The sequence below is a fragment of the Protopterus annectens genome, chromosome 5.part0, assembly GCF_019279795.1.
Source record: "Protopterus annectens isolate FY-2018-M chromosome 5.part0, PAN1.0, whole genome shotgun sequence".
Lineage (NCBI taxonomy): Eukaryota > Metazoa > Chordata > Ceratodontiformes > Protopteridae > Protopterus > Protopterus annectens.
This window is the reverse complement of record NC_056735.1, coordinates 185687708-185714981: the sequence shown is the minus strand read 5'-3', so window position 1 is coordinate 185714981 and position 27274 is coordinate 185687708. Positions and strand designations below refer to the sequence as shown.

At 40.0% G+C, this 27274-nt stretch overlaps 1 protein-coding gene across 3 annotated transcripts in view; it reads left to right on the top strand.

Annotated features, from left to right (window-relative positions):
* FAT3 (FAT atypical cadherin 3) overlaps window positions 1–27274 on the top strand; it is a 2670157-nt gene that overhangs the window by 2479626 nt on the left and 163257 nt on the right. For all 3 annotated transcript variants that reach the window (XM_044072199.1, XM_044072198.1, XM_044072200.1), the window contains exon 22: window positions 23202–23670. In XM_044072199.1, coding sequence (XP_043928134.1) covers window positions 23202–23670 — 469 coding nt within the window. The remainder of the gene's footprint in view (window positions 1–23201; window positions 23671–27274) is intronic.

Sequence of the window (27274 nt, the reverse complement as noted above, 5' to 3'; positions counted from 1 at the left end):
CTTTTAAAAACTTGTCTCGCTCTGTTAAATGAGTTTAACATAGCGAGATAGCTTTAAAAAAAAGCAACTGAGATTTTTCTTTCTGAGTTGCTTTTTTTAAAGCTGTTTCGGTATGTTAAACGAGTTTAACATAGTGAGACAGCTTTAAAAAAAGCAACGGAGAAAAGAAGATCTCCATTGCTTTTTTTTTTAAGATATCTCGCTATGTTAAACTCGTTTAACATAGTGAGATAACAGCAATGGAGCTCTTCCGTTCTCCGTTGCTGTCCAAAAAAAAAAGACTTATACTAATGGAAAAAGTCCGGGCGACCGGACCTTTTTCCATTAGTATAAGTCTGATTTACAACGTGCACGCTGACCAATCAGCATGAACGTTTTGGAATATTAATGGGGGGGGATCATATAATACTGCAATAACCCATGACTGGGTGTGGGTAATGCTGGATTATTGGTATAGTTTCATCACTCAGGCAAAGCCCAAGTGATGAAACAAAGGCAACCATGGGTGAGTCCAGCATTACCCACATTGCTATTATACAGTGACATTATTTAAGAAATAAATTGCTTATCTTTCTTAAATAATGTCTTTGCATAACAGCGCTGTAGTATTTATCTGTGTTGTTTCCACATTCTTGCACATCTTCTGATGTACTGTGCCTGCATATAGTACTTATGTTCCCATGCTTGCATGGTACATCAGTGCTATTCAACAGAAGCAATCAAGAAAAAATAATCTCTCTAAACTAAATGTGGACATTCTCCAAAAATCTAGATAGTTCAGTGGTACAAAAGTCTGCTAAGATTGTTCAAAAGTACAAGGAAAATTAGGTCTGTTTATTTTCTTTAGTTTTAGAGAACATACCTGATTTTTCTTATATTTGGTCTACACTCTTTAGCATATATCAGTAGAAAATTCTGGTCATTCAATGGTACTTCAGTGGACAGACTTTTTCTATTGGTATATGCTCGATTTACAGTAGGCACACTGGTTGGGCTGACCAATCAACTTACATGTTTTTTTAACACTAATGAAGTCATTGTATAATTAATGTTACATACTGCATGGAGTACCAAGATTGTGCTCAGAAAGTGTGGAGGAGACCAGCTTGTTAAGGATCTCTCTGATGTCAAGCTTTTTTTTGGTGGGGGGTCTCAGGTTTCATACTACAGCATTAACAGAGGGAAATGGCCACCACTGAAGAGTAGGAGGACTCTTTGAACAGCTGCTACCATCCATGGCATTTAGAAGTAAAGTAGGGAACTGAAGTAGATTGTAAGGTCGTTCTTCTCTATCACTCACACACTGCATACACACCTAGGAGAATTTAGAATCACCAGTCAGCCTTTGGGAGGTGGCATGAAACAGGTGTACCCAGAGAGAACCCATACTAGCACAGGGTATATATAGGTTCATAGGTGTGTACCAAGCTAATGGCCCTGAGGCCTTTACAAGCCTAGCCCATAGGATTACCCTGGCATCGTGCCACCCATCCTTAGTTCCCAGTGCCTCTGTCGAGTAGAGCCACTGGAGTTATCCCTGGGGTGAATTTTCTATTTCCCATCCACTCGTCAAGATTTGTCTTGAAGAGGGTCAGCAAGGTGCTCTGCTCGACATGTATGGGAAATCTATTCCATAGCATGGGAAGTCTCTGGGTTATGAACCTGTCCCTCCAGCACGTTCTGTTGATTGTGGTAATGAGGTTGAGGTCTCTGGAGCATGTGGTGTGGAGGGATTGTGATTTCTTTAGATGTAGCATTTCTAACAGAGCTGGGTCAGACATGGCTTTGGTAAGTCAAGCAGAGCTCGCCTGTAAGTAGGCGATATGAGACAGAGAATAGTTGGGGTTTTTTGGGTCTGTCCATATAAGACAAGTTTTTAAGGCCTAGGAGCTTCTTTATGAGATACTTTTGCGGTTATTGCAGGTTTCTAGTAAGGTACATGCCAAATGGGGCATTGTACTCGATGATTGGCCTAATGAGGGAAGAGTAGAGGGAGACAATGACCTCTTTCTTCCTGGATGCAAAACCCTTAATAATGAGATGTGCCACATAGAAGGACTTTCTGACCACAGTGACAATGTGGTGATCAAAAGAGAGGTTGCTGTCAACCTGTGTTCCCAAATCTCTTATAATGCCTTCTGTGTTCAATGGATTACCATCGATGTGGTAATTCATGGGAACCAGATTTTTCCCAAAGGGGATGACGACACATTTCTTGGCACTGAGCTTAAAGCTATGGATCTAACACCAGTCTTTGGTCTCAGTGAGGCCTTTCTGTCGGATGTCAACATCACTTGGGGAGTTAATAATATCTCTCAACTTGCAATCATCTGCGAACTTTGTCAGTCAGAGTCCCTTCATGTTGGCCTGGACCTCAGAGAAGTAGATACCAAACAGGAGAGGACCCAGGACCTAGTCGGCAGTCTGACTTGGAGTCAGCTACTTTCACACTGTGGGTTCTATCCCTGAGCCAGTTTGCAACCCACCTAGTGATATAAGGGGTTGATGCCTAGCTTAGTGAATTGTTCTATGATTCCTGAGTGGGAAATGGTATCAAAGGCCTTGGCCAGATCAAGGTAGGCTGTATGGAACCACCATGCCTTCATCCACAGCTCTGGTGACTGACTCAAAGAAGTCGACCAAGTTGAGCAGGCATGATCTACCCTTCACAAAACCAAACTGTGTGGGATCCAGAGTTTGGAGATTCCTTATATCCTTGTTTATTAAGTCCATGATGATGCATTCCATAGCTTTGCATATAATATTCTTCAGGCTAATGGGGCGATAGTTCCCAAGGTCTATAGTCGCTCCTCCTTTGTGGAGAGGGATGACTGCAGCATGGTGCCATTCAGTAGAGACAAACCCTGAGGTGAAGCTGTGATTGAACAGGGCACACAGGTGAGGTGCCAGTTCACTCTGTAGTTCATGTAGAACACAGCCATGGATATTGTCAGGTCCCATAGAAGCTGTATTTGGCCTTGGACAGTGCTGTTTTAACCAGTGCAGCAGTAATACTGGGTGCCTCGTAATCTACTGGTATTGTGATTGGTCCTTTGGGGGAGTAAAGTTGGCACTGAATCTGTCGGACAGTATATTGGCAGTATCTGTTGGCTCATACTCTCTTAGGCTACGTAATCTGAGAGCTCCTCCATGTCTCTTTTCATGTAGTCCGGGGAGGTATGTCTCAGGTTGTTCACACCCACATGTACAATGACAGTGTCATATTTGTACCTGTTGTTGAGGACCTGAGTGCATGTATTATGTGGCAGATCCTGGCACCTGACAGGCAGGTGACTGTTACTTTCTCCTTATTCAACCTAGTGAATGAGACATTAGTGTGCCTCACTATCAAGTCACCTATGACTAGTGTGTTGAGCATGCTGATATGCCTTAGGGGCTTTGGTTGAGTGGCACACTGTTTAGGAGAGTTATGTGTCTCATGATTAGTGTTGTGTTGTGGTGGTCGAGTGTGTTTCTGCCTTGGAGGTCTCTGTTGTTAGGGTAGAATTTTATTGAGAGCCTCTGTGAAGGTGGGTTTGTGGTTCGTGTTTTTATGTGAAAGCAGTGCTGGTGTTTGTTCTGGAGGGCTATGTGTTCCATGTGGTGTAGTGCAAGTGTTGACCTTCTCCTCTTGGCCAGCTATTCTGGTCTTTGCTGGAGAGTGCATGGCTTCCAGTTTGGATATATAAGTACATCTCTTGCAAGTCTAAGTGTGGGGAGGTAAGAGGAGAGGGTTGTCAGTGTACATGAGACATTTGCTACATTGCCTCAGGATGCCCAAGTTCACCAGGTTAATAGGAGAACAGGGAACTGACCTTTAGATATGCCTGGTGGGGTGGGCATTAATAATATGTACTGGAGCTGTTTCCTTGTAGAACATTTAGTGCTGGTAGCACTTTTGTGTGCTATAATAATTGCTACAAGAAGTCTAGTAAAGTGGTAGACTAATAAGCTAGTAAAAGTGCAGGAGAGGAGAGAACTAGCAGATCTAAGGGAAAATTGAAGAGCGGACTTTGGCACTGCTCAGAAGCTTACAAACAGTCCTTGATACAGCAAGTCTGTATCTGGACTTGACTAGTTACAGGAAAGGCAGGAAACAAGCACAAATGTGGGCTTTTAAACCAGAAAGTTGAAAGAGATGGAAAAACTGCCCATATGGCCAGTACACTACAATTTCTGGGCCAGAAACAACTCCTCGTGTGGTAGATAGGCTACCTAGTGCTTACCAGACCCACTGATAAGCTAGATGGCTTCCCTCCAACACAGAAAGGCTTGGGGGGCTCAGAAGTTTACATACAGTCTTGGATGCAGCAAATCTGTATCTGGACTAGAGTAGTTACAGGAAAGGCGGGAAAAGCGCAAACGCAGGCTTTTAAACCAGAAAGTTGAAAGAGATGGAAAAACTGCCCAAACAGCCAATAAACTACAATTTCTGGGCCATAAACCACTCCGCTTGTGATACACAGTCTCCACACAGAAAGGACCCTAGAAATGAACCAGAAAACCTCTTGCTCTGAGGTAACAATGCTCCCAGTGCACCACTGTGCCACCCACACAAACACCCACAGACTCTTCAATTAAATCCCTATAAATTAAATTTTATAAAACCAAAAATATGAAATTAAAGAATAAAAAAATAAAACATGGAGTACAAATAGCCAGTCAAAAAAGGCATTTCCATAACAAATGCTAAATATCCATACTAAAAATGATTAAAGCCGAAGTACAGTACTAAAATAAAACCACAACTTATCTAACACTATTAAAAAATAAAACTTAGCTTAGAACTAGAGAAGAAAACCTCCCATAAGATGTCTCATTAATGAAAACCTGTATGAGCTGCATAAGGCCTATCCATCAGACACCTTACAATATTTACCATAGCCCATTAAGGAGAATAGGAAACATAATTCAAAGGGATTTGATTTGTTGATATATTAAGTATTTCGTACTATAATGTATGATTAAGGAACTTAGCTTCATAGCGCATGGCTTTGTTACTCATCATCTTAAGCCGCCTTTACAAGTTATTTCAGATATCACACATCTGATCCCCGCCACATATTCTATGCAAATGCGTGTCTCTCTTTGTCTGTCTGCCTGTGTCTGTGTATATGTATGAGTGAAATATATAGGTTCATAGGTAAGTACTAGGATAGCTGCCCTTACAGGCCATTTTAAGCCTAACCAGTTTCTCTTTTTGTGTTTGAAATAACCTATCCCATTTGGCTATAGGCTGTCCTTTCAAATCCCATGGTCGATACTTGTATATTACTCCTAATCTGAATAAATGGAATCATGCCATAGATAATTTTTGGGGACCCATACTTGGGATAAATAATTTAGGAGCTGCATCTGTCCATTAGTAGTACAGGGGCCAATCCTGGGATAAATTTTCTGTTTTCCATCCATAGATCCAAGTTGCAGTTGAATATGGACAGGGATGAGCTTTGTTTTATGCAGATGGGGAGTCTGTTCCATAGCACCAGTATCCTCTGTGAGATATACCTATCCCTCCAAACCATTCTGTTTATGTTGTAGAAGAGGTTTAGATCCATAAATCAAGTATTTCTGATGCCACTTGACTTGCTGATGTGCAGTAAATCCATCAGTAATGGGTCTGGGGATGCCTTGTATGAGAGACACAGGTCAGCTCTTAGCAGTATATATGAGCATAGCATCGTGTTTACATTGAAATTACACTTTAAATCCAGGCATAATGTTTCCAATATGTAATTGTCTAAGAGTTTGATGTAATATTACTCAGACTGTCACTCCTTAGTGTAGATTCATATTACCTTAAATGGACTTCTATAAGGCAAGAAGAGTAGGTGTAGTTGGACATGGGCACTGCTGTGCATGCCCACATTTACATGCATAGCATATCTAATCAAAGCTCCCCTTTCTACATGGTTTGAGCAGCCACAAACAACTTGACCCCTTAAACCTGATCTGGCATATTTTACATTAAGTTATCCATTGTACAAATGCACCTTAGATCAGATTAAACAAAGTATCTGTTTGGATGTGTAAGGGAGCCTGTTCCAAGTGCACAGAATACATAGTATCAGTTTGGATCTGTAAGGGAGCCTGTTCCAAGTGCACAGAATACATAGTATCAGTTTGGATCTGTAAGGGAGCCTGTTCCAAGTGCACAGAATATTTAAAAAAAATAGAAAATTAGTATCTAACTCCATTCTAGATTGAGCTATAATATCTCCCAGCTATAGGAGCATGTGCATTTTGCTGAGGTAAAGCTTTTTGTCTCCCTCTCTCTAGCGCCCTTTTCCCAGCTAGTGACAAATTTCTGAAAAATTGTATTGCAAGCTAAAAGAGTTCTCAAAAAAAGTTATAAAGCAGAGAGGTATCTTTTACTCTAATGTATCCTTTAGAATTAGTAACAGAATAAGTCATTGCAGATTACACTAAAACCATGAGACATTTTACATTAGCTAGTATGAACAAACAGTTTGTAACCATTAATGATCTGGAAAGACTGCTTCTGAATTTCTGTGAGGGTAACCCTCATCCACAAAATGAGGTGAGATCATATGCCCTATGGTCGTTTACTCAGAATGATTTTCATCTAGAAATATTTTCTTTAGCTTTACTAAGTCTTATTCGATATTGGGTAAATATTGTTGTTCCAATATTTGATCAGACTTCTATGACATTATTCTCATTATAATGGGTGATGTTTCTAGGAAAGCCATTGCCTACAAGGTATTTTATATGCATATGTGCAGTAAAGCAGACTTGCTGATCATGATAATATAGTTTGCTGGCAGTAATGATGTGACAGTTCTAGCTTGTTAAGCTTAGGTTTGAGTGGCTCTCATTCTTATTAAATGAATTATCAGTACTATTTTACTCCTTTCTTAATCACGGGTCTATATTAGAAAAACGAAAGCTCAATGTCTTGAACGCTCATATGAGCGAATATTCCAAAACTCGAAATTTCTATTGCGGGGGGGCTGTGCCCCCCACACTCCCCACTAAATATATATTCCAAGTTCGAAATCACACTACAATGAGGAAAGGGCAAATATTCTGATCCACACTGTAGTGCAAAAAAAAATAGCAATATCGAGGTTTGAAATATTCACTTATGTGAGCGCTCGATATTTCAAACCGTCGTCATTCTAAAGTAGACCCTAAATCACTATTCATTCCCATATCGATTACATGGGCAGCATGACCAGTTTATTGTATTTGCTTTCTTTTATGACCAGTTCACTTTTAATTAATGCTTGTGCTTGTTTACTTACTCTGAAGCCTAGTTATTGTCTCCATTTGCAGTTAAATTTATGATAGTGATTGTATAGTTGCAGCAGGAGAATTTTTGTACCCAAGTGGGAAATAGTTGTCAGGATCATTAAAACACCTGACTTTTTATGGTAGATGATCCTTGTCAAAAAAGGAAATACTGCCAGCCCAGCTATCTGGAATTTTGTAAATAGTTATATGTCATTTGTGAATATCAACATGATTCATATGCTTGTCTTATGAACTGTACGTTATGTGTATATTAAACTGCTGGTACAGAAGTGTGTGTTGAACAGGGTTTGTATGGTACTGAGCTTAAAAGATGTATCCACAGTGTACCCTGCTGGATTAGAACAGAAACATATATACACTATTGTAGATGTGTAAATGTATATATTTTAACAGTAGCAAATGGAATATAAAAGGTTAACTTGCAAAACTTCAGGAATATAGTTGAAATTAAATTGTTTTATGACCAGTTAATAAAAGAGATGGTTCCAATGCAGCAAGGAAACAGGATGTCTATAACTAGAGAGCCCTCTGCATTGTTTTGCAAGTGTTTTATTGTTTTATGACTTCCAGGATCTGCATACATCTGAAGGCTATGTATTTTCACAGGGAAATGCTAGATGTTGTATCAGTTGGGGTTATTTGTGAGCCTGGAAACTGAAGTTAGGTGACAAAAAGTGATACCATGCTGCAAGTATCCCAGCAGCAATATTTGAGATATTAATTTAAGAACTGTCTGAGAGAGAATGAGAGTGCATTTTGTATTTTTCTTTGACCTGACAACATCCACTCACCACCTCTGTCTTGCCTTGATGTAAGGACATTAACTAGGGTACAGTAATTTCTCTTAGATTCAGTTAGGAACATAGTAAAGATTAGTTTATATGTTTTCTGTATTTATTTGAAACTCTCCAGCAATGTTGTTTTAAATATTTCCTCTGATTTTGAGCTCTGAAGTTACTGTGATGATTTATTGAGTATTTTCTTGTTCTTTTATTATTTATTATTAAATACATTTAAACCTTTCAATTGTGGCTGGTCTGTTTAGAGATATTTAAGCTCTTAGTGTACTTGCATATCTATTTGGTGACACTGTACAGGCCACTCCTAATAGCCTGGCCCTTGGACAAACTACCATTTGTATTGATATTAACATTATACAGTAGGATTGGACACCCTTTGTTAAGGACCTTAAAGTAGCTGATAAAGAGTTGGCTGGTGGCAGTAATAACTACCTTATAGTCTGGGCAAAAGGGGGCATAGCTAGTAAACCAGTGCCATCCTTTCCCAGGTGTGTGTGTGTGTGTGTGTGTGTGTGTGTGTGTGTGTGTGTGTGTGTGTGTGTGTGTGTGTATAAATCAAACCTCAAAATGTGTGTGTCAGCTACCTGCCCAGGGACGCGAAGCACTGGTTGGACAGAGAGGTACTTGAAGTCTTGGTTTGGCCACTCAGCTGAGATGTCAGCCCTATAGCTGTGCCAGTGGGGAGTCTTATTGGGGATGTGGAGAAAGAGGGAGAAACCAGCCCTAGACTGACTGTGGTCTCTGTGTGCTCTTAAGGGAGACTTCACTTTACTGTGTGTGTACTTGTCATTCTACCAGTGTGTACATCCCCCAGTGTTGCAAGTGGTGAGGATAGAGGCTCCTTGATTATTGGGCCAGTAAAGGGGCATCACAATCCCCATCTACCATATGACTGTACTGACTTGTATGCAAAAACAAAAAGGAGCATAGCAAGACCTTTTAGCACTTGCATTTTCTAGTACCAGAAATTTGAAATTGCTTTTTGACACTGCATATGACTTGCATTTGTCTTTCCCAGACAATATAGAAAATATTGCATAAAAATAGTCGCACCTTTTTAAGTGGTTTTCTGTTATTATTAAAAGAAGAATTTAATATTCTTATTGTTAAGATGCTTAATGGCATGGTGAAGCCTGAGTCTCTAGTAGGTTTTGGACACTAAGTAATGTTGTAAAAATCTCCTTCATGACTTTTTTACAGTATGCATGCAGGTAAAAAACATGTGAGTACCTGAAGCAGGTAACAGCAAGTGAAGCAGTAGAGTGATGCATGCAAGCTACATGTATCATGACACACCTCATCAATGAGGGCTTCAATATTCATGATGCAACATCTCACCCTGACATATATCTTGAGACGTATAGGGCATAAATCCTTATATATTAATCAAGCAGATAAATATTCCGCACATTCCTGTACTTCAGAATAGTATAAAAAATACTTGTGCAAACTCCTACATTTAGCATTACCTTTAACATACAGCTTGCATGTTATTAAAACCCATGCATTCCATCATTTTACAATCTGGAATAGCTAATGCAGGTAGATACTGCCAACCAGATCAAGAGTGCTTAAAACAGAGGCAATAATCTGCTGCTGAAGTACATAAACCCTATATATGCCTCTCTGATGGGCCTCTATAAATATGGAATTAGATTGTACATTGGGAGATACACTGTTTAACTATGAAGATTTATCTGGCCAACTTTCTTGTAATAAAATCCCCAGCCCCACCCACATTATCACCAGGAATTAAAGAGGAACTTGCCAAGTGCTGACAACACTCAACCAAACTAACACACAAAGAGAAGCACAAACTGAACGAATACGGGAGGATGACCATTTTCAACCCTTTTCTGTCTAGAGGAACAAGCAGATCCCTCACCAGTGGGTTTAATCTCTTAGCCCAGAAAAGCCTGAAAACATAATGAAGAAACAACACCTTCTCGTTTACTGGCAATAAGAAAATTCTTTGTAAATGAAGTTAGGGAATAAACTTCTCACTTTACCATGTACACCTTTCTGTAAAAAAACTCAAAGGTTACCCCAATGGTCCAATATATCTTTAGTCCTTTACATTACCAAATCCCGGTCTCATGCACCCCTTCAGTTACAGTATTCTCAGCATCTTAAGGGTTCATTGTGGAAATGTAACACTGTCAACTACCTTCCCATTCCCTTCCTCAAAAACCCTTAGATTTTTTCCTTTTGACTTCAAAACCCTGGACATAGAACACATTACAGGTGGTTTCCAACAACACTGACATTCCAAATATATTCCTGGAAGACAGAGTAATATTGTCCATGTGTCCTAAATCTTAAGGGATAATAAACCCCATACTTTGACTATTCCACTAACTCACCCTCATTCAGAGCATAAAACAAAATATCTGGCTAAGCATGAGTAGAAGAAAACATCTTAGACCCCCCTAAATAGAGACCTCCAGAGGGATCACCACATTTAGTATCAGTCTAATGGTATACTGACCATACAGTCATTCCAAAAGGTATTAATATATCCAGATGGCCTTTCATCTGCAGCAGTAACCATAAAAAATTAGATATGACTATATCAAAATCTTGTCTCGGGCCTAAGGATACAATACCTCATCCCCCAAGGAGTTTGTTCAAACGTAGTGTTTGTCAAATGTAAGAGCTAGTCACATCCTCTACCTTTAACACACATCATTGAATGTAAATTATCTCAGTATCAAACTGAGAACCCTTTAGCACATACTGACAGTTATCTTAACCAGGTTCATTCAGTTGTTCTACAGCTTCATGTCCCTTTCTCTGATGCAAAATGTGGCATCCTTGTTTTCCAGCAGGAGATGATAGTTCTCCCTCCATACCTAGTGATATACACATATTCAGCTAATACCTCTTTTATAATTGTCTCTTGATGGAACTTCTAAACTGTCTAGAAGCAGCCATCCTCTCCTGGTGTACTGATGGACAGTGAACATCACAGTACCAGTTTGATGTCAGTAAACCTGCAATCCAACAGGAAAAAGTTAAGTGCCTAATAATGCAATGGATTGTAATCCCTGGTAAACAATGTTCATCCCGGTCTTCAAAATGTGCTCATTTTCTGGCATTGGTACTCCACCTTTAGTGTGCAACTCAATATGTTATTTGCTTTGAATCTTATATCTAGTTAGGTGAACACATCCCTTCTGTCCTGTGAACCGAACTGTTAAGGTATAACCAACTAGTTCTGATATAGTTTGTGTTGCTAGCCCTTTCAGTGAGATCTCCATTGTTTGTTTTCTTAGTAAAGTCAAGTGATAAAGCAGCTACTGCAAACAGGATAGATTTGGCTTTCATGGCATTTGCAAGAATGTTTGAGTTCTTGAGCCAGAGTTCAAGACTAGAAGCCTTTTCTTAGGGTTTTACCTGGGCTGAGGCCAATAGTTTGTCTTTGTAGTGAACAGCTGTATTATCTGCCTATTGCGCATCAGTTAAACATGATATTGACATGGGAGGGAAGTGACAAAGACTGAAAAGAAGTGATCCTAAGAATTCACTGCCAAGGGACAGCCTAGGTAACTGTATACTCAATGGAAAGCGCCAGTATTTGTGATTGGAGAGTGACCACTTATTCTGATTTTTACTTCCATGACTGCTAACTATCAAGCCTCACTTGAATCAGATATTATTGCTGTCTGAAGGGGATGGTCATCATCCAAGTAGCCACAAGGGTGCTTTTTCTCTTGCCAGCATCCAGGCAGTGAGGACATTTTTGATTTTTTGGCCTTTCCCCTCCCATGGTGTGTCACTGCAAGGACTGTCTCTGCTCTTCTTTTGGCACATGGATGCTCCTACACATACTCTGAAAAAGTTATACCATCACTGGCTTTGGTGATCAGGCCCACATCATCTGTGCATCTGCTCTGACCATCATGATGCTGTTGTTAGAGCAGCTGCATGAGCTAACTGGGAGGTCCCATCCATCCCTGCTCAGGATGAACACACCAATCCTCCCCGCCTGTACTTTCAAGCACCTGAACATCTATTCAAAACTGGGCCACCTGGGACATAGTCAGGGCTTTATCCCTCCATGCTATCGGTGTAGGCCACCTAGCCCAAGTTTTTGTCCCTGTTGAGCACCACGTTCTTCAGAGACAGCCAGCTGTATAACATAGGGAGTTAAAGCCTTTAGTGTGACACAGACATCTTGTGCTAGATTAATGGCCTGGGCACAGGAAGAGCTGGTGAGGGAGAGGAAGGAGTTATAAAATTATGCCAACTTACTTCTTGGAGGGGGGTAGATTGGAAGTTGCAAAGGTGCATATTCCATATTAAATACAACTTAAACAAAAAAATAAAATAATAAACTTACCACCAGGACCATACAATATCACAGTCTATTCTCATCATTTTCAAACTGTAATGCCATTTACATGAAGAGAGCAAATGTTGCCAAGGGTCATTGATTTCTTGAATAGTTTTCTTATTCACATCAGGATGGCACAATCTTTCCTGCAACTTTGGAGGTCCCAACATTCATTGCTGTGTCTTGCATGCAGTACACTCTAAAGTAGTTGCTGACATCTCTGCCCCTCCTTATCTGATCATCTTGTGGAACATCTATCTACCTGATAAGCTGAAGCATGCATACACTAGAAGCAGTTATAGGATAGGGCCACACTACAGCACAGACACATCAGGAAACCATACCTATAGCAGCAAGTCCTGGGTTACCACCACCGATATGGATGAAATTCTTATATCTTTCCTCTAGTCTTTTTGCCATTAATATAGAAACAGGGCACGGATCTGGATCTCCATGCTGCAGTGAGATCTCCATGCTACAGTTCATGTTTCAGCACTATCAGTTGTCTTATTCAGTTCTAATAACACACTTTTGAGTATTTCACAGAGCTACAAAGTCATAGTTTGTACCCCTCATGGAAATTGGTTCAGTTACACTACCTCCTCATCACCCTAAGTACTGTACTCTCATCCCAAAGTAAATCACACAAAATGAGTAAAGCAATGACTGTCATGCACTCAAAAAAACTGACTCTGTAAAGTAAGCAATTTCTGTACATCCCACAATCCAAGAAAAAAAAGTAAACAACCACTGTCTGGCGATTTGCTTAAATAAATACAGTTAGAGAGCTTGTACCACCATGTAGCTGCTTGAGCACACCACACTGTAGCTGCAGCAGACACTGATGAGTTGGAGCACTTACTTTATTTATTTATTCATTTATTTTTTTTTTTTATTATTTCATTTTTTTTTTTTTTATTTTTTGATTACTGGATTTGTTATTTAGTCTGACTCCCAAGTTCAAGATTTTCAAGAAAGTCTTACAAGTTTTAGAAAAAGAACAAAGAACAATAAGAACAATAATTTTACAGTCTTAAATCAAGATTTTCTTGAAGAGTGCTAATGAGGAGCTCTGTTTGACATAGATTTTCTTTAAGTGGAGCATGTCCAGCAGCTCTGGGTTTGACATAGCTTTGTATGTTAGGCAGAGATTTGCCTCTGAGGGCGCTATATGCGGATGAGTAAAGCTGTTTTTTTTGAGACAGTCTGTGTAAGGCATCTGTTTTTATACCTAGTTTAGTGAGTTTATCTATAATTCAGAGTAGTGACTACTTCAAAGAAGTTTATCAGGTTTAGGAGACATGATCTGCCTTTACTTGAACATGGTACTTAGGTGTGGTGCCAGTTCATTCTGTAGTTCATGTAGAAGACAGCCTGGGATGTTGTCAGGTCCCATGGATGCTGTGTTCTTGGCTTTGGAGAGTGAGGTTTTTACCTCTGCAGCCGTGATTACAGGAACTTTGCATTCTTCTGGTATAAAGATGGGCCCTTTAGGGGGTGAGAGGGGGATAAAGTTATCACTGAACCTATCTGCCAGGATGTTGGCTGTATCAGTTGGTTCTGTATATTTAGTGTCATTGTGCTGTAACTCAGAGCAGATCTGAGTGTTGCCATTGAGATTCTTGACATAGCTATAGAATGCTTTGTGGTTGTCTTTAGAATCAGTGGCGATTTTGTTTTCATAACTAGCTTTGGAGGATTTTATGAGGGATCTCAGCTTCTTACTGAGGCTAACCAGGGAGTTACTCTTTTTTGCAACAGTTTCTTTCTTCTGTTGTAGAGTTTGTTTATTGCAGAAGACCACCAGATTGGCTTCCATTTTTTGGAGGATAGGATCTTGGTTCTGTTAGGGATAGCACGATCCATGCACTCGTGTAAGTGCTTATAAAGTGCATTTGTGTAGGATTCAGCAGTCGTACCTCTATTGTCCATCTTTATAGGTGTCATGTAGTTTGCCACTTCTGTCTTAAGAAGCATGAAGTTGGCTGGCTTTGGAGAAATTTTTTTACGGTTGTTTTCCTAATGGGGGGTGGGAGCGGGATGTGGATGTCTAGGGTGATTAGCTTGTGGTCTGATCTGACCAAAGAGGAGCTGACTTCTGGAGTGGAACACCAGTTACCCATGTTGGTGATGACCAGGTCTAGGATATTGCTGCCCCTGGTGGGGGTGTGGATAAGTTGATCCAAGGCATTGGAATTGATGATTTCCAGAAAACGTTGCGCAAAAGTTGGTACATGAGTAGTTTTCCAGTTAATGGTAGGGTAGTTGAAATCACCCATTATTAGAGTGTTGGGTTGTACCTTAACATTTTCCAGTGTATCAACAAAAGAGGAGTGGGAATCCTGGGGCATGGTGGGGGGGGTCTGTAGCAAGCTGCAATCTGGATTGCAGTTTTGCCTAGAGTTAGTTGAACTTGGATAATCTTGGATGCATTATGCTGAGCAACTAGCTTGAAGGTGTGGATATCCTTAATGAATATAGACACACCTCCACTTTTAGTGTTTCGGTCCGGGTTTGGTGGCCGAAAGGTGTGGTATGAATTATAGCCTGGTAATGCAGGGGTGCTCTCTGGAGCTTTAAACCAGGTCTCTGTCACTGCACAGATGTCAATGTTCTCCATTTTAAGGACTGCCTCGAGTGAGTGCATTTTGAGGTTTAGACTTCTAGCATTGAGTAGCATTACCCTCAGATTTTGCTTGCTTGTACCTGTTACGGTGGTGAATTTGTCATTTGAACCTTGCCTAAAAGGCACTATAGGGGTGGCAAGAGCCTTTGCCAGTATCAGGAATCCCAAGGGCGACAGGTGCAGGCCATCTCTGGCAAAGCAGCATGGTCTGTTGATCATGTCATCCCAGGCAGACAGATACTGGATTCCCTTAGAATGACACCAGAAGCTAAGCCAATTGTTAAAGTCAATCATTTTGTCCTTGTACTGTGGTATCATTGTGGGTGATGGCAGGATGCTACTCAGGGCTAGGGTCATACCTGCCTGGGCTACAAGATCTGAGAGCTCCTCCATGTCTCTTTTCTTGTAGTCCAGGGAGGTATGTCTCTGGTCATTCACACCAACATGGACAATGACAGAGTCATATTTGTACTTGTTGTGGAGTGACCTGAATGCGTGCGTTATGTGGTGCATCCTGGCACCTGACAGGCAACTGACAGTAACTTTTTCCTTGTTTAGCCTGGTGAGTGGAACATCAGTGTGCCTGACTATAGAGTCACCTATGACTAGAGTATTGGGTACGTTATGCCTTATGGGCTGTAGTTGAGTGGCACACTGATTATGTGGGCTATGTGTCATTTGGGTTGTGTTGGGAGGTGGAGGTTGCTTGTATTTCTGCTTTGGAGGTCTTTGTTGTTTGGGCAGATTTTTACTGAGAGCTTCTGCGAATGTAGATGTGTGTTTTGTGCTTCTGTGTGTTTGTTTTGGTGGTGTAGGTTTTGAGAGACTATGTGATGAGTGTGGTGCAGTGCAAGTGTTTACCTTCTCCTCTTGACTGTCTAGTCCAGTCTTCGGTGAAGAGAGCTTTGCTTCCAGTTTGGCTATATAAGTGCATCTCTCACAGGTCATAGTGTTGGGTGGTAGGAGGAGAGGGTTGTCTGTGTACATGAGGCAATTGCTGCATTGTCCCAAGATGCCCAGATTCATCAGGTAGACAGGAGAAAACACCGGGAGCTGACCTTTAGACATGCCTGAATAGGTGCTTATTTATTAAGTACTAAAAACTGTTTTCCTCTAGACAAGTAAGGAAAGTTGAGTGCTGTAATAATCTGTAACTTATTTAGGGCTTACAATGAGTTCTAAACAAGTGCTGAGCTCAAAGAAACAGATATGAGTGCTAAAACTAAAAAGCTGGCTAGTTGCAAGGGAAAATTTGAATAACAGACTTTATGGCGCCAGGAATAGTTTAACCCTAGTCAAGTGGGGGAGGGGGCTCAGGAGATCATAAACAGTCCTGGACATAGCAAAGCCGTAAATGGACAAGACCTGCCACAGGAATGGGGGGAAGCAAGCTTAGAATTTTTTCTGTTTTCAGTAAAGGTGGAAATGGAGAAAGCTGGAACAGAAGTTAATTCAACGTTAAGAATCTGAGTGGGTTGGCCTTCACAAATGCTCTCTATTAGATTGAATGAACTAATGACACTAGACTGGGAGGAGTGTCACAGATCAAATATACAGTATGGGCGGGCAACTGTAAAGCCACCAAGTATAAGAACACCACAACACTAGCGAGGGTGGGTGGGAAAAACTACAGTTCCTAGCTGTAGCCACTAAATGAAAGTTTTAAACAGATCAAGGAGCAAGCAGACTCTAGAGAATGCTTTTAACTGTAAACAGACAATTATAGTAACGCACACAGAAACCTCAAAAATGCAAAGAGAAAAGCTCGGATAGAGCACTCACAAACAGAAAATATAATACAAACAGGAATTACAATATGAAGTGAGAACAAAGCAGGCTTATGGTATATTTAGGGAGAAAGCCGGGGGAGAGAAATTGGTAGAAGAAAGAAAGAAAGTGAGTGAAGAGGGGATATTAAGGAGATGCATGGTATGAATAGGTAGTTGTTCACATTTAGGGATATAGTTTGTCATGGTGTTGAGCGAGAACAATGCCAGCTTTTGTGCAGAAATTCTTTCACAATAGTTTTGAAGGATGGGAGGGAGGGTATTGACCTAATGGATACAGGTAAGGAGTTCCAGACCTGAGCAACATAGAACAAGTATAGACAGTGCACAGCAGACTTGATAGATCTGTGGAAAGGCAGGGGATTTTGGTCATTGGATCATAATAACCAACTGGAACATAATTGTGTAGAATCCTATTTAGAGCTGGCAAGCAAATGGATTCTAGATAATTTTATAGATAGTAGAGGCTGTGCATATGTTAGCTGATGAGGTAGTTCTAACCAATTTAGGCTTTTTAGTGCTATACAGTGGTGAGTACTGAAAGGAGAATTTGCGGTACTTGCGTATTATCGCAACCACAGTCTGTCTGCATGGGCTGCATTCTCTTCTCGGCAATGTTCTGTTCTAAATGAAATAACCTGCTGCTTAAGATTTCAACATCTAGATGAATTAACCTGCTGGCAAGCATTAAAATGCATGCTGTTTTTCAACTCTTCTGCTTATGTTTTCAACAAGTCTGTTTTTTTTTTTTTTTTAACAAGATATCGTCGTAACCACATTGAAAGCATAAGCAGAAGACTTGCTTTTGTTTTTTTTTAAAGTAATATCACAACCACTTTACTGACTGACTGTTATGCAACCACACTTTAGTACGTTTCACTATACTATACTATATTGCTTTGTTTTTACTAAAAAAATATAGATTTTATTTTTTATTTTACAGTAAAAGGATTTATTCTTTTATGACCCTTTTAACATAGATTTTATCTGTAATGGAGCTTTTCTCCCAGGACTCCACTGAAAATGGGTTAAATATAGGAAATTGAACATGAAAGACTCTGCAGAGTAACGTATTGTAAAATCTATGTTATTTTTTATGTTGATAGTGTGTTTTACTGTATATGTTTTGTAAATGTTGACTTCTTGTTGTACTCCTCTAACTTCCGCATACACACACACACACACACACACACACACACACACACACACACTTATGTAGACAGACTGTGGTTGCGATAATACGCAAGTACCGAATTTGCAGGATAATTTGCTGCAAATTTAGCAACTTTGTTACAGGATTGTTCATGTTTATATTGTTGCGATTCCTGGAGGTTAGTAAGGATGGGAGTGCCATAAAGAAATGTGGGGAGGAGATAAGTAGTGGCAAGTAAAGTTTTAGTTGTGTCCGTAAGAAAGCTTTTTTGCTCTATAAAGCATTCCTAGTTTTGATGAGTTTTCCTTATGCAATTTTATATGTACGGGTCAAATTTAAGATTATTGTTTTCTTTTTATGGTCGAGCAGAAGTTGTGAGTTGCAAAACCATGTTTCAGTGGCTGTTAAAGCTTTCTGAGTAATTTTTGGGGGGTGTTTTTTCTTCAGTTATTCTCAAACTGCAAAATTAAAGTGCTCTGCTCAGAAATAACTTAAAGTCTTGTAGTGTGTGTGTGTGTGTGTGTGTGTGTGTGTGTGTGTGTGTGTGTGTGTGTGTGTGTGTGTGTGTGTGTGTGTGTGTCTGTCTAATCTACGCATACATTCACAATGTTATCACTCTACTATGCATGCACCAAAAGAACCTGGACACAGGCAATACCCAGTTAATTATATATATATATATATATATATATATATATATATATATATATATATATATATATACTAACTCCAATATTGCACAAAATTGGGGAAAAGGCATATTCCACAACCCGAGAATTGAGCGATCTTGCACACCTGATGACTATCTATTTAGCTGACCAAATATGGTCAGTTAAATAGATGTCAGCCACCAGCAATGTAGACTAACATCAGTGCACCCCATTTATATATATATATATATATATATATATATGTATATATATATATATATATATATATATATATATATATATATATATATATATATATATATATATATATATATATATATATATATATATATATATATATATATATATATATATATATATATACACTCTCTCACACACACACACATATCTGAACACATATATAGAGAGAAAGACTTGCAGTTTGTTGACTTGCAATTCATTGATTTATACTGTTAATTAATTAATTTTGTGGGAGCTTATTAAATTGATATGGTGCATATTATTGGATTATATAAGTTTAAGTTAATGGCTACAGATAGTTGTATGCCATTTACTTACACTCAAATGGAATGCACATAGCATGCTTGGTTAAGATTGTCAGATGATAGGGTAAGCTACCTAGATCTTTCCCCACTGTTGTGGATCCAAGAGTTAGTGGTATAGTGAGTGCATAGGGACAAGCCCCCCTCACACACGCTCACACACACACACAAAAGATTGTTTTTACATTTCTTGTAGCACTGAGTTCATCACATAATCAGGAGTGGTCTAGAAATGAAGAGACTTAATCAGAAGATGCATCCATACCCAAGGCTTTACTGATTGGAAGACTACTTGTAAGGTTAAGATTGCATGACATTAATCCCAGTACAGTTACATCCATTTAAAGGGATATCACAGTATTACATACACACCTGTGTCTTCCAGCTCACAAGATGTATTAGCCCACAGCAGTGTTTGCTTCCTTGGTAAACGATTAGTCTTCAGCCTTGTCCTCTCGTGGCTCACCAAGCTACTACAACGACTCTTACTTAAACTGACAGTACAGAGCTGATGAAGTATAGTTAGTTCAGAGGAATGCTTACACAACCTAACCTGTCTGATCCTTCAAGATGGAATGCTTACACAACCTAACCTCTCTGATCTCCATGATGGAATACTTATACAACCTAACCTGTCTGACCCTCCATGATGGAATGCTTACACAACCTAACCTGCCTGATCCTCCATAATGGAATGCTTACACAGTCTAAGCTGTCTGACCCTCCATGATGGATTGCTTACACAACCTAACCTGCCTGATCCTCCATGATGGAATGCTTACCCAACCTAACCTGGCTAATCCTCCATGATGGAATGCTTACACAACCTAACCTCTCTGATCCTCCATGATGGAATGCTTACACAACCTAACCTGTCTGATCCTCCATGATGGAATGCTTACACAACCTAACCTCTCTGATCCTCCATGATGGAATGCTTACACAACCTAACCTGCCTGATCCTTCATGATGGAATGCTTACACAACCTAACCTCTCTGATTCTCCATGATGGAATGCTTACACAACCTAACCTTTCTGATCCTCCATGATGGAATGCTTACACAACCAAACGTCTCTGATCCATGATGGAATGCTTCCATGATGGAATGCTTACACAACCTAACCTGCCTGATCCTCCATGATAAATGCTTACACAACCTAACCTGCCTGATCCTCCATGATGTCTGTACATTTCTGGCAGAAAATAGATCTCAGTGATGTCCTGCTCAGAATGCCTGTAGTCAGCATGAACAACAGATGGGATGTCCATTGAAAATAAACCATACACCCACTGGGATTAACTCTTAACAAAATAAATAAATAAAATAAATATTTACCTTTCATCCCCAATCAGAGCATCTGTAATTGTTTAGCATTTGTTGTATTTTTTTCTTTCCTTGCTGTTTCAAAAATGCAAGAAATTTCTGTGGAACTAAGAGGGAGCAGTAGGAGAGACTACTACCCTTCTCTGAAGAGAATCTGATAGTGGCCTACTAATTATTTAATTTTCTTTTTGTTCAAGTAATATGCAAGGAAAAGCTGAATAACAGCTTGTCAGTCTAACTTGCATACATTGCCCACTGTTATAGTTTGGTGTGTGTATAAATAAATAAATATATATATATATATATATATATATATATATATATATATATATAAGTCGTTACTTTTGCAGAATGTTGAATTGGTCGACATCTGTTTAGTCGACAGATTTGGGTTGACTAATCACATGTTGACAGGTTTGCAGGATCGGATAATTTTTGAGGTTGGGGAATAAGCCCTTTCTCATATATTGTGCAATCTCAGAGTTGTTTTGTTTTTCTTTCGACTTTTCCCGGTTAGGGGTCGCCACAGCGGAACTCCGGTCCGCTAATGATTGGCAATCGATTTTTATGGTGTTGAGGTGCCAGCCTGATGCCCAACCTTCAATGAAGGCACGCCCATTCACGCATGTCTTGCGAACGCCACTCGACCCGGGAGGACATGCAGACTCCACACTGAAGGCGTCCCAGCCGAGAATCGAATGGGAGAACCTCTTGCTGTGAGACGACAATGCTACTGCTGCACCACCGTGGCTTGAGACCAGGTTCTCCACATGAGACATGCAAGGGGACTTGTCCCCTGCAAAAAATTTTCTATGCTTATTTTTTATTTTCTATTCACCTACATTATTGTTCCCTGCATGAGTGGTGGTTTATTGATGTCTGCATTTTCAATGATTTTTCCTGATGTTGTGAATGTCAACATTTAGGTCATCTGATCATTTTAAACAGACCTGCACATATATGGGTATACAGTGATTCCCCAAATAAACACCTGTGGAAACTCAAATGATTGCAACAAAATAGATCAAAACCAAACCAAATGAAAAAAAAAAAAACAAAATAAGTAAATATAAGAATTTTTTGATGGGGGAAAAAAGCCCTCCCTGCATCCCCCATGTGAAGGGTTGCACACCCCACAACCCTTGCTACTGATGTATACCAAATTCAGGGTTATACAATAATGGAGAAAGGGCAAACTTCCCATCGCCATTGTAGTGTGATGTCACACAGTTCTGTACAAGCAAAGTGTGAGAAAATGCACTTTTGATTGATAACTCATACTGCAACTCAATTCATTCAATAAACTGACCATTCACTGAAGCAAAAGACATACACAAACACACACGCATACACACACACACACACACACACACACACACATATGTATACATACACACACACACACACACACACACACACACACACACACGCACACACACACACACACACACATTTATATAATTTCAAGAGAAACAGAACTGGATCTTTCTTTCTTTTATCATCTAAAAAGCCTTTGTTTTATTTTTACATTAGAATGTTGGTTTTATTGTCCCAGGCACCCATAGTATCACAGGCAGAACCAGACCCACGTAGCCTCTTGGTTCTCAGCTGCTTAACACAAGAGTGAAAGACAAAAACCAAGTATCAGAGAGAGATTTTAAATATTAGTCTTTGCATACTTAGCTAGAGCATTTTCTGTATGGAGACATGCGTGAATGGGCGTACCTTTGTTGAAGGTTGTGCGTCAGGGCTGGCAACTCGGCACATAAAAATCTACTGCCAGTCATTAGCGGACCGGAGTTCTGATGTGGCGACCCCTAACCGGGAAAAGCCGAAAGACACAACAACAACAACAACAAGTCTTTGCATACTTTTAAATAGTAGCTAGAATAACGTATTTTGTATCAGCATGCACATTCTGAAGGAAATGAGGTCTGAAACTGAAATAATAGCGGTTACTTAGTGACTGCAGTCCTCAATGATTTTCCAAAAAATCATAAATTTTGTGAGAACAGATCAAAATTATGAGGCAAAATCTTCAGTATTCTATGAAATCAAAGAAATTTGATAGCTGTACATAAACTCAACCTACAGTAAACGAGTTCTTGCATACTTCATTGTTATCACATGTGGCAGCACGGTGCTGCCCGAGAGCATGTCATTGCCTTACTGCCATTGTTTTCCTATATATTTTCCTCAGAATCTTGAATGTTTGAGAATGTTGTGTAATTAATTTACTTCTAGCTAGCTAGTACATCTGCTTTAATGTGCTGCATTGCTAATATACACACACCGTTGAAGCTGTCATTAAATAAAGTGCTTATTTGTACCTGTACTGCCGCCATGTGAAAATGGTTTGCAGTATTATGTCTTCCAGTCATTTGCCTTGCTTTTGTATTAATAATCTATTACATTCAATTGTTTAACACAGTAACATTTGTTTATGGGTAACTTATCTTTCTCTCTTTACTGGTTTATTATTTTCCCTGTTGTCAAACATTATTATAGGTTGCAATCTAGAGCAGAACTTCTTGGCCATTGTTTATTATAGCATCTGTATACTCCACTTTTCACGTCTAAAAAGGTTTTGTGATAATGAAGGCATATCAGATGTTCAAAAATACATTATATGGGATTGCTGCAGACTGAACCATTAAACTGTTTTTTTTTTTCTTAAAACAGATCGTGGAGGGCAAGTTGTGGTTCCATTTGGACTGTGGCAATGGCCCAGGAATCCTTGGAATTTCTGGCAGGACTGTTAATGATGGGAACTGGCACACTGTCTTCTTGGAGCTGAATCGGAATTTCACAAGCCTTTCACTTGATGACAGTTATGTAGAACGTCGGAAAGCTCCCCTTTACTTCCAGCCTTTGGGCACTGACAGTTCTATTTACTTTGGTGCCCAGGTGCAAGCTGAGAATGCTCGGAGCTTAACCCACAAGAGGAGTCCGCAAGTCCTGGCTGGGTTCCAGGGCTGCCTGGATTCAGTGTTCTTAAACAGCAATGAGCTGCCACTCCAGAACAAGCGTAGTCAGTTTGCAGAGGTGGTTGGATTGACTGAACTGAAGCTTGGCTGTGTTTTATACCCTGATGCTTGTGACAAGAATCCTTGCCTGAATGGAGGAAGCTGTACAAGTCTGCCATCTAGTGGTAATATTTTTAAAGTCTTTTGATTCCTGTGTTTCTTTGTTGTTCAGAACCCAGTGATTAAAGTAACTGAAGTAAAAGCACCCTGTCATCTGTCACACACTGCAGTGCACCTAATTCCACTATATTTTGTACTTAGAGTGTTATTTTGATTATGTCTACTACGTTTACCCACTTCTGACTTACTGTAGCACAGTTTGGAGATGATGGGTTGAAAGATATGGATGGAAGATAGCAGGTGTTGCTGTAAAGACAAATACTGTGTAGCAGGACTTGAATCTTAGATAAAATGTTTTACTGGCGTGCATATTATTCTATAATATATATACATGCAAACAACAGTGCAGCATATCTTTAAAGTAAAAGAGAAAAAGACTGTTTAAAATGTGTATAAAATTGTGCAGTGTAAAACACTAGATGCACATGACAAACAAGAAGAACGTTTATTAAACCAGAGCAGGATATGAACTGTCAAGGCATTTAAGGATGTGCTGACAAAATAAAAAAGCTGCAACTTTCATTTTCTCATAGAAATGAAATATCTGTGGAATGGTAGTCTTTCTCTGGGAGCGTGTATTTATACACAATTACCAGACAGACCCTAGCATTCAGAGATTATCTCCACTGGCAATACTTTGCCAATTTAGGATTGCCAATTAGGATGGTGGCATTTTTGATTCAGGTAAAGCCACACAGAAAAACACCTCATTAACAGCTAATTATAATGTCTCTGAATCCATCACTACACCAGCCTCACTAGTATACCTCCTATCAACCCACCCATTATAGTCACACAGGGACCTCCTGATATATACCCATACTCCCCCAACACACACACATATCCATGCAGTTACAAACAAGCTCCTATAGTTATGTTCACACTCATGGAACCACTCGGGCACACACACTTACACACACACACACACACACACACACACACACACACACACACACACACACCAAATATCTATGCAGTTGCATTCATGACGCTACAGGCACACACTCCCACATACACATGCACACACATGTATGCATGGCTGCACATTACCTACCTGTAGTTGCGTTACAGTATAGAATTTTTCTTCCTCACAAGAAAAATGACTCAGTAGAGTGATTTCAGAGAATCTGTTACATATTATGAGGTGTGTTAGAGTTCCTGAATCCACTTTAGATTGCACTTAAAATACAATGAGTGGCCTACACACGAGTCTCATTCATATATGTGTGACTGTAGAAAGTCACAAAGTTACTCTTTATTTTCAGCCTTTGGGGACTGGCAGTTTGCCTTGATGCCCAGGTACAAGCTCTACCACATCGTTCTGATACTAGTGCCATTCCCAGAGTAGAGTACATGGCTAATTAGTATCAGCCATGTACCTGAGACAACTGCATTTACATGTAGATTTGCCAGTAAGATAGCTGTCCCTTACTACAGCCAGTGTTCGCTTAAAGCCAGAGAGGGAGAGTGGTCTCTGAATCACTTGGGCTTACTTCCACAGTGTAGTAAGCCTTTCTGAATCTCGGATAATGTTACTAACTGCAAGAGGAATCCATCATGTCAACCTTTACTCTCATAAAATTAGTTTAGAGACCGTCAGACTTTCTTACATGTATTTGTAGAGCTGAGAACAATGGAGACTTTATCATGGTGTGATGCGGGAATGGAGGGTTTTTTTAGGAAAAAGATACACAAGCAGTTTGAACTGTGTAACATCTGTCTTTTTTTGGGGGGGGGCATTATTTAGTAAGTGAGTTATGATCTGCAAGATCGAGTCAAAAACCCAGCAAATCTGAAATGGCTGAAGCAGCAATACATAATAATAGAGAACAGTGGTTTGACAGCAGAGTGCAGAAAACAGCAGTAGTAAGTACGCAGAAACTAAAAACACACAAACTGGAAAACACTGCAGGGCGTGGCATGGAAAAGTGTGTGTTAGCAGGAAAACTCCATATTCATAACACAGCACAAAACTAAGCTAAAGTTTGGAATGAGTCCAAAATGTGTTCATTCGATTCAGATGAAGAAGCTATGCTCAGTTCATAGGTTGATACTAGGCTATCTACCCTAGGGCATTTATAAGCCTAGCCATAATGTGTTTGGCTTTCGCCACCCTTTTAGATTAGTTGACTGTGCCTCTGTATAGTAGGTCACAGAAGATAGCCCTTTTGAGGTTAGTTTACTGTGCCTCTGTCTAGTAGGGACACAGAAGAGATCCCAGGGGTAAACCTACGATCTCCCATCCACTTGTCAAGATTTCTCTTGAAGTGGTCAGTGAGGGGCTCTGCCTAACATGGATTGGGATTTTGTTCCAGAGTGAGGGGAGCCTCTGGGATATGAATCTGTCCCTCCAGCATGTCCTATTTATTTCTGTGCTGAGGTTTAAGTCCCTGGAGCGTGTAGCTCTAAGGGATTTGGATTTCCTGTGGTGGAGCATGTCCATTAATTCTGGGTTGGACATGGCTTTATACGTCAGGCACAGATTGCCTCTGAGTAGGCGGTAAGCAACTGAGTAGAGCTGGAGTTTCTTTAGCCTAACTGTGTAGGGCATCTGTTTGAGTCCCTTGATCCTCTTGGTGAGGTACTTGTGAGGTCTTTCCAGTTGCTGCAGGTGTCGGATAAGGTACATCCCAAATGGGGCATTGTATTCAATTATGGGCCTGATGAGTGATGAGTAGAGGGACACAATGACCTCTCTTGATCTAGATGTGAACCCTTTTGTGATAAGGTGGGCTATATAGAAGGTCTTTCTAACCACTTTGGCAATGTGATTGTCAAAGAAGAGATTGCTATCTACTTGGGTCCCCAAATCCCTAATTACTTCTTCCGTACTTAATGGATTACCACCTATGTGGTAATTTGTGGGCACTTTGTAGTTGTTTTAGGTATTAAATGTTAGGGCATTTTAGATGTTCAATAAGAAAAGCAGCAGTGGTAGTTACAACATTTACAGGCTAAATTATGTTCATCAAAACATTTGCATCTTGCTGCTTCATCATAATCTGTTTGTTACTAGTAACTGTGTGATTTTTTTTTATTTTGTCATCTGCGGTGGTGGTGCTGCGGTAGCGTTGTCACCTCACAGTAAGACATTGTCCTGTTCGATTCTCAGCTAGAGCGTCTTCTGTGTGGAGACATGCGTGAATGGGCGTGCATTAGGGCCGGCAACTCGGCACGTAAAAATCTACTGCCAATCATTAGCGGACCGGAGTCCCGCTGTGACAACCCCTAACTGGGAAAAGCCGAAAGACACAACAACATTGTTTTGTTTTTAGCCCCTTCTCCTTGTTTAATCATACAGCTTTCTTTGGTACCATGTTGACTTAATTCTTACCTTTGTCATACTGGTTTAGCATCCCACATCATCCCCTTGAGGAGTGCCCCTTTTGCATTAAAGAATTAGCCTTTCAGTGATTAACTTTACTGCTGAATAGTGGAGAGCAAGAACTTAACACCAAGATGGCAGTCTTTTTAAGCTGACACTGATTGTTTTTTGTTTTTTTTTCTTACACTCTTATCTTGTGGTTGGTTTATATGCTTGAATGCATATATGGTTGGTTTATATGCTTGAATGCACAGTATATGCATGACTGTTTCCCTTTGGTGACC